The sequence below is a fragment of the Coloeus monedula genome, assembly GCF_965178545.1.
Source record: "Coloeus monedula genome assembly, chromosome: Z".
NCBI lineage: Eukaryota > Metazoa > Chordata > Aves > Passeriformes > Corvidae > Coloeus > Coloeus monedula.
Window position 1 is genome coordinate 71,410,748 of NC_138822.1, and position 13,298 is coordinate 71,424,045.

General features: G+C 40.7%; 1 protein-coding gene across 1 annotated transcript in view; it reads left to right on the forward strand.

Moving 5' to 3' along the window:
- Nucleotides 1-13,298, forward strand: part of PLCXD3 (phosphatidylinositol specific phospholipase C X domain containing 3) — a gene marked incomplete at both ends in the record, with an annotated part of 84,702 nt that overhangs the window by 45,413 nt on the left and 25,991 nt on the right. The window contains one exon of the mRNA XM_082300968.1: nt 3,279-3,987. Coding sequence (XP_082157094.1) covers nt 3,279-3,987 — 709 coding nt within the window. The remainder of the gene's footprint in view (nt 1-3,278; nt 3,988-13,298) is intronic.

Genomic DNA, 13,298 nt, shown 5'->3' on the forward strand with positions numbered 1-13,298 from the left:
AAAGATTGCAGACATAATTGCTTTTGTATTCCTGAATGTAACTTGCATCCTCTCTTCACGGAGGCTGAGGCTTGGTGATACAGAGAACCTGCAAGAACACTTTCCAGTGCAAATGTAGGAAGGGAATGACCCCTTGAATAAAAGAAAGATTTGGAAGGAAACACGGTTGCTAAAAGTGTGTTTGTACCGGATTCTCTCATTACCAGGAATGTGGTCATTTTGGGCATGATCATGGAAAAGATCATGCTCTAATTTGCTCTGCCAAGTGTAAAGATTTTGAATTTCTGTGAGTTACACGAGTAAGCTGCCTAGGACAACAGGGCAGGATTGTAGATGGAAGTGTAGATGAGTGCATGACGGAAATAAATATTTAATTGACCTGTTGAAATTACTTATACATGTGGAAAGACAAAACATTTGCTGTAATTTTTGTCAGGAGGAATCTTTACGTACTTTTGAAAAGCTGACACCTGCTTCATTTTGTGCCAGCCAAGTCAAGCCTTATTTCCTTTTTGTATTATGCTATAGGGCTTCCCTGTTTGGGTTACAAAACACGGAAATTCTCAGAGCACTGTGCACATTTTTCATTACCATCCACATAGGAATAGCTATTTTTAGGCTCAAATATGTGCACAAAGTCTTTAATGAGAAAAAAACCCCCTTTTCTGACCTATCCTACTTGCAGTGTTCATGTGTTTCTAACTGGTGTTTCCACACACACACACTTCTCTGAGTTTTTCATTACCAGTAGCTAAAAGCTACCCACCGATAAGTTGTTCACCTTAGTTTTCTGCTGTGAGAATTGTGCTCCCTTTCTTGACTAAAGTAGTTTTAAGAAGTGGTTTAAGCCAATATGCACCTACTGGCGGGGCTGGTCGGGTTTAGCTACCTATTACCACAGGCCTGGTTCCTACGGTATATCACCGTGTCCCACAGCCATAGGGAGGAGGAGAGAAGATCCAGCAGGCAGGAATTGAGCAGCAAGATTGATTTATTTAATTATTTTACAAACTCTTTTATAGACTTTTTTCTTCATAGTCTAACTGGACAAAGGACCAGCCACCCCTTGGGGGTGATTGGCCAAAATCCTAAAACATCCATTATCAAAATATTTTCTACTATACCATAAACAAGACTTTCCAAGGTTGCAGGTGGCTTGGTTGTTTACATTCCCTGCTACCTCTTCTGTGAGAGAGAAAAGTCTCTCACGGACTTAGAAAATAACAAGAAAATCCTCGCTAACAGCATTTTTGTACCTACAGCCACCACCTTTTCTGCAACTTCAGGTTACCAGTGTCTGCAGATCAGAAGACAAAAGACAAATGGTTTAATTAATCTTAATACCATTTTGAGCCTACTTCTCTAATCAGTTGATCATGTTTACACAGGTACTTAATCTGGCATAAAACCCTACAAAAATAAAATAGACTTCAATGCACAAAGTGAGGGTTTGCAAAATCCATCCCTTGCTAATATCAGTAGCTGTGCTTTGTTTTAAACAAGACTGGATTTACTTTGATTTCTAGATTAGTGCAGGTTACACTGAGCAGAACATTTAATGCATCTCATTGATTTTCCCTGTAATACTGTTGATACACAGGTCATTGCTCTAATAATTTGTTTTACCATTAGAATTCTGTATGTAGATCTAGTCCCCAAGGATATCAATGTGTAACCAGATACTGCATGATCTAATCAGGTTCTACAAGAAATACATTATCGCTTCAACACTTAGCAGTAGAAAGCTTCATCAAAATGGAAAAATTGTCTAATATTTAAAGCAAAATGCAGTTCAAAGAGACAACCACAAGAAGCAGGTGTGTACAAAATTTAAAGACATTTCTCAGATTAAACAAAGCCAAATCCGAGACAGAGTCTAAGATGTTTTGTCATGACTCCATTTATTGTTAAAGAAGAAAATGTTATAGCTGCTGCTTCAGTTTACGGGGTTTATTCCAGTTCAGGTAAAGTAGCATTGCTCCCAGAAATGACTGATTAGCTGAATTTCATTAATGTGATACTTACTTGCTACAGCATGCGTGCTTTAGAAAGTAATTTTGAAAAGCACCTGCAAAAGCTTTGGTAACAGGCAAGTGCTCTGAACTCATTTTGATGTAGGATTTGGATCTCTGAGTGCCTAGCACTGCAGTCCATTTCCAGAATACAAGTCCTGCTGACCTTGTTGGAGGAGTTTTGCAAGCAGTGTGTCTGTCTCAGGCTGAGCAGCAGACCTGCTTGCTGCTGCGAGTCTGACCAGAAGCATCTGCAGCTGGAATAGCAGGAGTGTGGCTCTGCCAGCAGCTGGACAGTGTTTCTGTGTAAGCTGCCAGGTCTCAGCACGAGGTGTTCAGCAGGGTGATGGTTGACAAAGGTGATAAGCATCTCCTAGGGTCAGCTCATCTCTCCATAAAGCTGCATTCATGTAGATGTCTGAATGCTGAGCATAGTTAATTGGGGCTTTTGTTTTGAGATTGGGGTTTTTTTAAATGGATGTACCTTAAGAGAGAGAATTTTGTATAGTGAAGTGCCACACATATTTGTATTAAACTCTATGTTGTAGAAAATGGTAACTCCTGTACATAGTCATGTTAATTTTTACATCCCATTCTTGTGAAGAGCATGCAGCAGAATTTCTGAATTTTATCAGTGAAATGCAATGTTATCCTTGGCTTTATCTGTTGTACTTATTCAGCAAAGGAAGGTAAAGAATTTTAGAAGTAAATTTAAGAAGGAAAACAACATTCAGTAACCTTGTGGATGACCAGATGAGACTTGAAATAAAGATTAGAAAGGTTATGCTCCTTGGCATTTTTTCAACTCCTATTTTAGCTGGCTATAAAGCTGTGTGTGGAATGATGTTGGTTTGTTTTGGTTTTTTCCTTTGGTTCTACAAACTAGACAGTGCACAATCAGTGTGCAGGGCCAGGCTCTCCTCCTTGGCTCATGGGATTTATTGTGTGACTAGCTTTGCTACCACAATTACTTTGATGTTCAGAGCCCACTGGGTTCATTGAGCCTAAAGGCATAAGCAAGTGCTGGATGACAGTGACTGAGCATCCAGACAAGCTGAAACAGACATTACCTTTCTTTCAAGTTCCTACAAGGTGCTGGTGGGGCAGATGCTGCCAGACAAATGTATTGATGTTGAGGGAAAGGGCAGGAAAGGTGGTTGGTGAGTGTGGGTACAGGTCAGAAATTTATTTTCATTGAGAAAAAGCCATTAAAGGCTTTTAATATAGGAGTACAATGCTGATAATTTTTCTCTCTTGTGTTTTTAGGGTCTCATGACTCTTTTAGCTTCTACATCGATGAAGCCTCTCCAGTTGGGCCTGAACAGCCAGAGACAGTCCAGAATTTTGTGTCAGTTTTTGGGACTGTGGCTAAAAAGCTGATGAGGAAGTGGTTGGCTACACAGACCATGAACTTCACCAGCCAGCTAGGGGCAGGTATACGGTATTTTGATCTCAGAATTTCCACCAAGCCCAGAGACCCAGACAATGAACTCTACTTTGCTCATGGTTTATTCAGTGCCAAAGTCAAGGAAGGTCTGGAGGAGATCAATGCATTTCTCACTGATCATCCAAAAGAAGTGGTCTTCTTGGACTTCAATCATTTCTATGGGATGCAGAAATGTCATCATGAAAAGCTTGTCCAGATGCTCAAAGACACATATGGAAACAAAATGTGTCCTGCTATATTTGCCCATGAAGTCACCCTCCAGTACCTGTGGGAAAAGGAGCACCAAGTGCTAGTGTTCTACCACAGTCCAGTGGCTGTTGAGGTAGCCTTTCTGTGGCCAGGCCAGATGATGCCAGCTCCCTGGGCAAACACAACAGATACGGAAAAGTTGATTCAGTTCCTGCAGGCATCAATCACTGAAAGAAGAAAGAAAGGCTCCTTTTTCATCTCTCAAGTAGTGCTGACACCAAAGGCTAGTACGGTGGTGAAAGGGGTTGCAAGTGGTCTCAGAGAAACAATCACAGAAAGGTAAGTTTGTGGCTGGTAACATGTGCTGGATGAGTGTGGGTAGAACTGTTTTTCTAATTCCATTTAAAGATGCTCTAGCAGATCCATTTCTTCCATGCTACTGTGGCTACTCAGAACTTGGCATAATCCTAAAATATTTAAAGAGAAACACATTGAAGGACATGCTCTTGTATCGTGAAAGAAAATCTGCCACTGAAGCCTAATGAGATATTAAGGGATTGGCTTAACCTTCTCTTTTTTCTGAATGCAGGTTTTACTAATTTGTTTTGTTTTCCAAATGTGTCTTTTTTTTTACCTTAAGCATTGAATATCTTGCCTAAGATTTCCTTACTGGAAAATCTTATCTATGTTGCAGTATCCCACAGCGGTAGGGAGGAGAAGAGAGATCCAGCAGGCAGGAATTGTGCAGCAAGATTGATTTATTTAATTATTTTACAACTCTTTTATAGACTTTTTTCTTTGTAGTCTAATTGGACAAAGGATCAGCCACCCCTTAGGGTGATTGGCTAAAATCCTAAAACATCCATTGTCAAAATATTTTTCTACTGTACTATGAACAAAGCTTTGCAAGGTCACAGGTGTTCATAGTTTATAGAACTCTGCTGATATATTCTGTGTGAGAGAAAAGTATCTCACGGGACTGGAAAGAAGCAAGAAAAATTCTTGTTAGCAGCATATTTGTATCCACATATCCGTATGATCTAGATAATTTAAGCTTTTATTTGTGCATTAGGCTTCGGGTATGGAATAAAAAATTTTTCATTCTGCCTCACTAGCAAAGCCTGATGCTGCAGAATTTGCCTTTACACACCTCAAAGATGCATGGTTTCTCTGTCTCTATACCATCACACATTGTATCGAAGACAGCAGGACACCATCAAAGAGAATTTGACTCCTGAAAGTCTTTCTTCATTTATGATAGAGGAAAGAGACAGCAGACCATTGCACAGGTTCTGTACATGGAATAGTTTGTTGACAGGCCATTAGTTGTTACATTACAAAAAAAGCTGCTTGTGCAAGACATGCATTATTTATACCATTCTGACTTTGATAAATAACATCCAATTTTGAGCTTAAAGGCATATATATGTGACTATGTTCTTGACAACTTGGTAGGAAAACTGAAATTTAATGCCAAGACACAAGAGCTATTTTCTTTTTCTCCTTAAAAATAAAGAAGAGTTGCAGAGTGTAAAAAACATTTACAGTGGGGGTCACTGCTAATGTTTTTCTCTCTGCACAGATGTGCCTGTGACAGGAAGGTCTGTGGCAAGCATATCCTGTTCTATGAGATGAAAATGCAGTGTCTGCAAAGAAAACACTTCTCATATTTGAGAAAGGTTGAGCTATTTTTATGGCAGCTTTCCCAAGCAACTGTGAACTTGAAAAAATAGGTAAAAACTTTACCTGACATTGTACAACAATGACACGGAAGGTTTTATGAGCAGTGGAACATGATTTAGAAGTGCTACTGCACTTGCAGCTGTTGGTATATCCTTCATCTATGTTTCATGGGCTCCATTGGACTGGAGAATCTCCCTCTCTCCTCAGTCTGAAGAGTACTTCTCTATACTAAAATACCACTTTGTTGATGGGTTTTACCAAGAAACATCTTGTTGTTAAGGGTTTTTCGCCTGGTAAACATCTTTCTGAGTGTTCTTTAGAATATGAAGTAGCAAAATCAGGAAGCTAACAGGTTGTTCTTAAAGCTTGTTGTATCAATAAAATAACCATCAAAGCCCATTTTCTTCATCTTTGGCTCATAATGTGCTTTTTTGAAGTTGTTTGGAAAATAAAGATTTGAAATAGATGCTGAATATGTTTGACTGAGCTCTGAATGTCCAGAGCCTTTGAACTCTTAGTAAGCCTTTCTCAACAGCAAATCTTGAAATTGTAACTAACTTCAAATGTCAATAAATAATTGGGCTGAAAAACCTGGAAATGTTGTTTTGCCAGATTCCAACTGAGATTTTTCACATGATCCTCAATTTTGTAGTCGTGTCTGCTACATGAGAAGTTGTTTCCTTTTTTGCATAATTCCTTTAACCATTATGAGAGAAATAGACCTTCAAAATAATCTCCAAGTCTAATATTTAGTCTTCCAAATGTGGTATCTTATTTGGAATTTTTATTTTTAATACAAAAAATGCACTGTATGAAGAAACAGGCTTGGAATGTATGATAATGTAGATAGAAACTGAGCTTGTATTTTGAGTTAACTGCTCTAAAAGTAAACATCAAATATATTCAGAACTGCTCTTCAGATGATTCTGTTAAAAAATAAATGGGCAAGCAATTAAAAGATGAAGTACAATTTACACACTAGAATTTACACAGTTCTCTTCAATCTCACTGCCATAACGTTTCAGTAGCTTAAAATCCATGCAAAAGGTATCAAGATGTATGTTGCAGCTGTGCTGTTTTTGCCACTTTGAACCATCACTCAGTAAAGAGATTATTTTGTCTTTTTCAGAATACATACCCAGATCAAATCCCATCTTTGTGTCCAGGTAGATAATATATGTGCTTTTTTTGCCAGTTACTGTATAGATTTATGTTATACTGTTTTCTCCTCATTAAGAAATACTGGTGAAGAGCCTTACATTAAGAATGCAGTTATCTTGCTTTTGGCAGCAGTTTTGTAACCATACTTGCATGGGGTTCTCCCCTTCCACTGAATTTTAAAAGATCTGAATGCAAATGAATAAGGTTGAATTTTACAAATAGTTCTGGTGTGGGGGGTTGTTTTCAGGTTTGATTTGGGGTTTTTTCCTAAATCAAGTATTACATTTAAGAAATGTTTCTTTGGCATTTTAAAATAAAACATAGAGTAATTTCTTTTGTTTTGTTTCTCCATCTTTACAGTGGCCTTTTATATATTGACTTAGTTTTGAAAATAGAGCAAAGTTTAGATCCTCTCAGATGCAGTAAAACATACCAGGTTTTGATCTCTGAAGTTGTTTGTTAGTCATGAAACTGTTTATGAGAAGAGCAGTGGCTACCTTAGAGGGAGAACATGATTTCCATGGTCCTTGGACATCTGTGAGCAGGCAGATGCCATGCAGCAATCCAATCCACGCTCCATTCCGCTGTTTTGTAGCTTATGTTGGGAAAGAGCACAGTGAAATATTCCTCTGTAGCCAAGACTGTTGGTTTAATGGCTTTTCATCATGTTTGCCCTGTGGTGGTGGAGGTCCACACAGGCACACTGCAGTAGAGCAGCTTTCCAAGGCAATATATATCAGAAGGAGAAGGGATGTTATTCTGTAACTTGTTCCCCACAGCACAGATATGCAATCTGTGAGGCCTACAATAGCCTCAATTTAAAAAACAAAACATTTTCACGCTCCTAAGACTCAGCTCAGTGAAGATATACCAGGACTGTTTTCTACTGATGTTTGCTCACAGGCTTTGCTGTCATCACAGGTAGTATTCTGTGGTACAGTAATTAGAAAGAAGGGGAAATTATAAAGTTACGAAGCTTTCTGTCCTGCACAAATACAAGAGGGAAAAGCCGTTTCTTGTAATGGTCTTCCTAGGACCACAGTTCAGTGTAACAAATCTTGGTATCACTGATTTCACCTTCACTACTTGAATGAGGAGAATCGCTTACATGTGTGCACATTATGTTTCTTGGATTTGATGAAAAACTTTGAGGACTCTCAATACGTTTCCAGGCTTAACATTCTGTCACACACACAGTTTAGATGCCAAGAAATGCTCTTTGATTAGCAAACAGTATATGCCAAATGAACTACGTTTGCAGTTCTCATTGAACTAACTTCACAGTGAGGCAGCTGCCTTCAGTATATCTGAAAGGTGGTTGTGACACACCCTTTTGATTAGTGTAGAGCTGTTCTTCCTAAAAATCTAGTTTGCTTTCTGATTTGCAGTGAAATTACTAATTTTATCTATGACACTTGAGACAAGCATGATACTCTCTTTGTTGTCTCTGTAGTTTAATAATATAGGAGAAGAATAGCTCTCCTTCAGGGGATGTAGAAATCCAGTGGTACTTTTAAAGCTTTCAAAAAATAGAAAGTAAACATATACCCCGCCAATTGTCACTTGATTTCCAAATTAATCTCTAAGGATAATGTTCCCTGTGGCTCACATATGACTAAATCCTTGCCTACCATGCTAAAGCTTCCTCCTTAGCAACCAAACCAAATTAAAAAAAATATATCCTGCACAGGAAAATGAACCTTTTGAAGTGGAGGCAAAGCATCCAATCCACACTATTAACAGAAGGGGTGGTAAGTAGGCCACAGAAGCTGTCAGGAGAAAATCCGTCTCTGGGTACAGTTATGAACTAAGCGGAGTCAGATTTAGCTGGCGAATAGGTGGATATTGTATGAAAAATGATCCCTGAAGTTTCAAGAAGTGGGATTTTTTGAGTCAGTTACTGATGGTGCCACACCTCCGTCAGCTGAATTTTTTAGTTTCTGTGTGGCAGGAAGAGTGGGAATTGATATTTTAATCCACACTTCATACTGACTGATGACATTCTTAAACTATTTTATATGAAAAACAACAGAAATAGCAACTGTGGCAACTGTATTTTCCTAATTGTCTGCATCCTTCCTGATTGTAACCTTGATGTCTGTCTCCATTGTGGTCTGCAAGAGAGCAGGAGGCTCCAGTGAGCTGGTTCAGATTTCAGGACTTAAGAAGCTGATGTGTCAGCTCTTTAGCTGCTGAGAGGTGAGGGGAGACTCAGTCTCTCACTATTGTGTGTGGTACAAGCACGCCTGACTGCACCGTGTTTGCCTTGGAACACGGCTGTCTTTTCCTTTCTTTTGTTTTTTTTTTATTTCCTGACCTCAGAAGGCACAAAATGGCATTCTGGTATATTAGTAGGCAATCCAAAAGCACTCTGGGCAATCCGGACAAATCCTTAGTATTTCTGTTCTTCCTCAAAGTATCCTTAATTACTTTTCCAGTCTTTCTACACAAGAAGCAATCTCTGTGTTTACACACAGAACAGCACAGGGAGATTTCATTGGAAGAATCTATCTACCATGTCAACAGGCCTGCTCAGTAAAATCCTGAATGGGCTGTGTACGTGTAGTGGCATTTCATCATTGGACTGTCTGTCTGCATGAGAATTTTAGTATGGCATTCCCACAGGAAGGGTTGTGTTGTTGTTTGATGGCTTTGGTCATGAACCTGGAATGGTATTAAATTGCCACAAAACAAAGGAGCACAGATTTTTAACAACTTTGCTAAAGTATTTATCTACATACCCACCAGTAGCCTGTGGGATTTGGTGACAGAAGAAGATTGGCATGGTGATCACCACAGTGACCTCTGTGATCAGTGGCTTGGCTTTTGGGTGTTCGTTTGGGGTAGTTGTCTTGATGTTTTCTTCTGGCAGGTATAGGTGTCTTACAGTTTTTCCCTCTGTTTGATGTGCTTGTGAGTTTTATCATGTTGGGCACCAAAACACCTGCTTACAGTTACAGTATATGCTGTGTGACTGCTTGTAAATATACTTTATGTTTTCCTGCCACTGCACTCTGGGCACAGTGTGACCCTACACATACAGACAGCAGCAAGTGTTCTTCATCACAAAAAGGAAATGTTCATTCTCTCAGCTCCACTGCTGTAAGCTGTCACTAACATCTACTTGTCTCAAAGATTTCACACTTCAACTTACGGCTGCTGTAGTGAAATTGCAAATGTCTCATTAAGTCGGTTGGGTTTTCTTTGATCTTTCTGCATTACTCAGATCACTAAGGAAACTCAAAAGCTAATAGATGCTAACAAGTGCTGACCCCAGGGAAAATGCATTTGCTAATGCTGGGCCTGATCTGTGTAGCTGCTTTTAGTTCATTGTGAAGGAAATGGTTCCTTGATGGGTTGATGCTTCTGCTCTTCATTTGTAAGGTACAAAATGAGCACAGAGATTTACACAAACAAGCTTTTCCAGATGTATTCACAAAATGGTGTTCAAGTTGGTAATAATTTTCTGTAAAGCAAAGATGTTTCATACAAACTTGAGCAAAAACAAACTCAGTAGGTATGGCAACGTCCATGTTTCTGTGTTGTGTTAGCTCTTGCATGCTGCAAATCATTGCTTTCAAGACTATATAAGTAGATCTATAGGCACATCCTTGTCAAATTTCAAGCAGAGAACTGGACAGTTCTGGACAAACTATCATGCTCATTAGGTTTGGAAGTTTGAATTTTTAATCTTCTGTAGATGCTCCAGAGTCCTAGAGCGGTAGGATGTGAATAGAAATTGTCAAAACAAAATTCTGTCAGCTCTTAAAACCATGTTGAGCATTCTGTATAATTTCTGATAGGTTTGAGCAATTCTCAGCAGCCTCTAAAGCCTTGGACGGCTTTCAAATGCAATCTGGAGAGAATGCATCCACACTGTCCCTGGAGAGGTCACCTGCATACCCCAGCTTCTGCAGCAGCTATCTCCACTTGGCTGGTAGGAAAGGTTTAAGACAGGACAGGCTGTTAAAGAAGCCTTAGCTACAGAAACCCCTTAAATCTATTTTCAGAATTCACACAAGCCTGCAATTAATTTCATTAAATGCTTCCCTGTGCTTACAAACAAGTAGGCTTTGCAGACTGAATGAACAGTCAGCCATGCAGGCTGCAGCCAGGGACGTGTTGGATAAAGCATGCAGAGGAAGCAGTAAGGGATTCTGGCACACTGGTGCCACATTTGTACAAAAGAGATCACTGCAACAGGGGGCTGGAAATAGCGAAGGCAGCCAGGCCAAAGGTCTTGCTGCTGTACCACCTTCTGTATGATGCAGAACTTGCATAGTCCATAAAAATGCCCATGCTTTTCTTCTGTTGAAACAGAGGTGGTACAGTTTTTTCCCTATGAATTTGGTAATGTCTGTGGGTTGCAACGTAATTTTTTCTTAAGGAGCCACTGTCTCTGTGAAAGGTGCTGGTTTCATGAATACAAATCCTTACAAATATCTAGCCTTCTTTTACTGATCTTTTCTTTACACCTTTATGGTTAGGCAAATGTTTTCTAATTCTATTTTCCTTCAGGACTGATATTTTTTCTTTTTTTTCAGGGGATGAGGGGAGGGCTAGGTCTAACATACAAACTTGATGTAGTCAAAGATTATAATAAGAGTTTGTCTGTAATTATAATGATATAATTGCATGTAATGTCCCAGGCTGTACAGTTGCCCTAGAGAGCACGGCCTGTTATATTAAAATGTCTTTGAGTATTTATTTCAGACACTAAGAAAAATAATAAAAGACATATCTATAAGATGCTGAATGATCATACAGTGGGATTTGACCTTTGGCAATATTTTAATACCGTAGCTGTTGATCTGAGGGTCTTTGTAACTAAGCAACTGTCATCCAGAATGTATTATATCATAAAAGAGTATTAAGATATGAAGACTAAGTAGTTAGAGTGAAATAGGAGCCATGGTGAGATGCAGGCACTTTCATATTGAACATTCTTGTTTTCTGAGCTATAGCACAAAGGATGAACTTTACCATGATTTGTTCCATGGTGGGGTATTGAAACCTGCACTCTGCACTCTCAGTTCTGTGAGCAGGCACTGTTGTGTAGTAAATCAAGTATGATATTAGATCTTGGGTAACAGACATTAATTTTGCTGCTGGACAGCAAAGAAGGACTGCCATGGTTCTTTATTCCCTTCCTTCTTGGATTTAGAATCAAAGACTCACTAAGAAGAGATCTCCAAGATCATTGAGCCCAACCTTTGACTGAATACCTTCATGCCAGTAAACTGTACAACTAAGTGCCATGTCCAGTACTTTCCTGGACACTTCCAGGGATGGTGATTCCAGCACCTCCTTGGGCAGCCAGTTCCAATCCCTAATCAACCTTTTAGTGAAGAAATTCTTCCTGATGTCCAACTTGAACCTTCCCTGGTGCACCTTGGGGCCATTTCCTCATGTCCTATTGCTGATTGTCTGGCAGAGCAGGTCAACCCCACCTTGGTACAGCCTGTGCAGCCTTGTAGAGAGCAAAAAAGGCCACCCCTGAGCCTGTTTTTCTGCAGGCAAAACAACGTCACTGCCTCAGCCACTCCTCATTTGACTTACTCTCTAGACCCTTTCTCAGGTCTGATGCCCTTCTCTGGACTCACTCCTTCACTGCCATGTGTTTTTTGGAATGAGGCTCCCAAAGCTGGACACAGGATTTGAGGTGTGGCCTCATCAGTGCCCAGTACAGGGGGGCAATCCCTGCCCTGGTCCTGCTGGCCACACTATTGCTGATCCAGGCCAGGATGCCATTGGCCTTCTTGGCCACCTGGGCACTGCTAGCTCATGTTCAGCTGGTGGCAGCCAGCACCCCAAAGTCCTTTTCCACAGGGCAGCTTTCCAGCCCCTTTGCCCCAGCCTGTGGTGCTGCCTGGGGTTGTTGTGACCCAAGATCAGGACTCAGCACTTGCCCTTGTTGAACCTCCCAGCACTGGCCTCAGCCCTTTGATCTGGCCTGTCCAGACCCCTCTGCAGAGCCTTCCTGCCCTCCAACAGATCAGCACTACCACCCAACTTATTTACATACTCTGATGTCTGAAACTGGCTTCTTTGCTTTTCCAGTGAGACCTGCTCAAATTACAGCTCTGAGGCAAGGCTGTAATCCCAAATGATTCCTGCAGGTAGAGTAGTGTACTGTGTTGCTTGAATAATGGGGAAAGTAACGCAGTTTTGTGCTCGCAGCACGAGCTCTGGTGTGCCCTCGATCAGAGAGAGTCCAGCTGCATTACTTCTGTGCGTCACAGAAGCGACCTCGGCATCAGGAAAGGCACTGGCTGGGCACGCTCGCTGGCTTCTTTGTAGGGAGACATGGCAGGAGCCGATGATCTAGGCTCACGTTAGTTTGGAGATAAAGGAAGAGACAGGGGGTTCTGGTTTGGCTTCCAACAGGTTTATTGTCAGAAGCTTAGCAACCAGAATATGGCAATAATCTTAAACTTCCCGAGAGCCTTTTCCCTCAGTTTTATAGGGGATTTGAAAACTGCAGGGAAAGGGGAAAACAACCAGTGAGTTACAAGCCCGGGGAGGATACAATTCAACATAGAGTTACAAGCCAGGGGCAAGATACAATTCAACAAGATCCAATGGGGGAAACCGGGAGGCAGGAGTTATAACAAAGAACCCATGAACAACCAAGAGAGAATTTTCCTGAACAAGGGGAGGCAGTTTGGACCCGGGCACAGCCCAGGGGGGATGCAGCTTAAGCTTCTGAACCGCCCCTCAACCCACCCTCCGAGTCTGTGTCTTGGGGAAACTTGATCCGCGGGAGGGTCTGGGATTGATTGGCATCTTGCTGCCCCAGCCCCGCA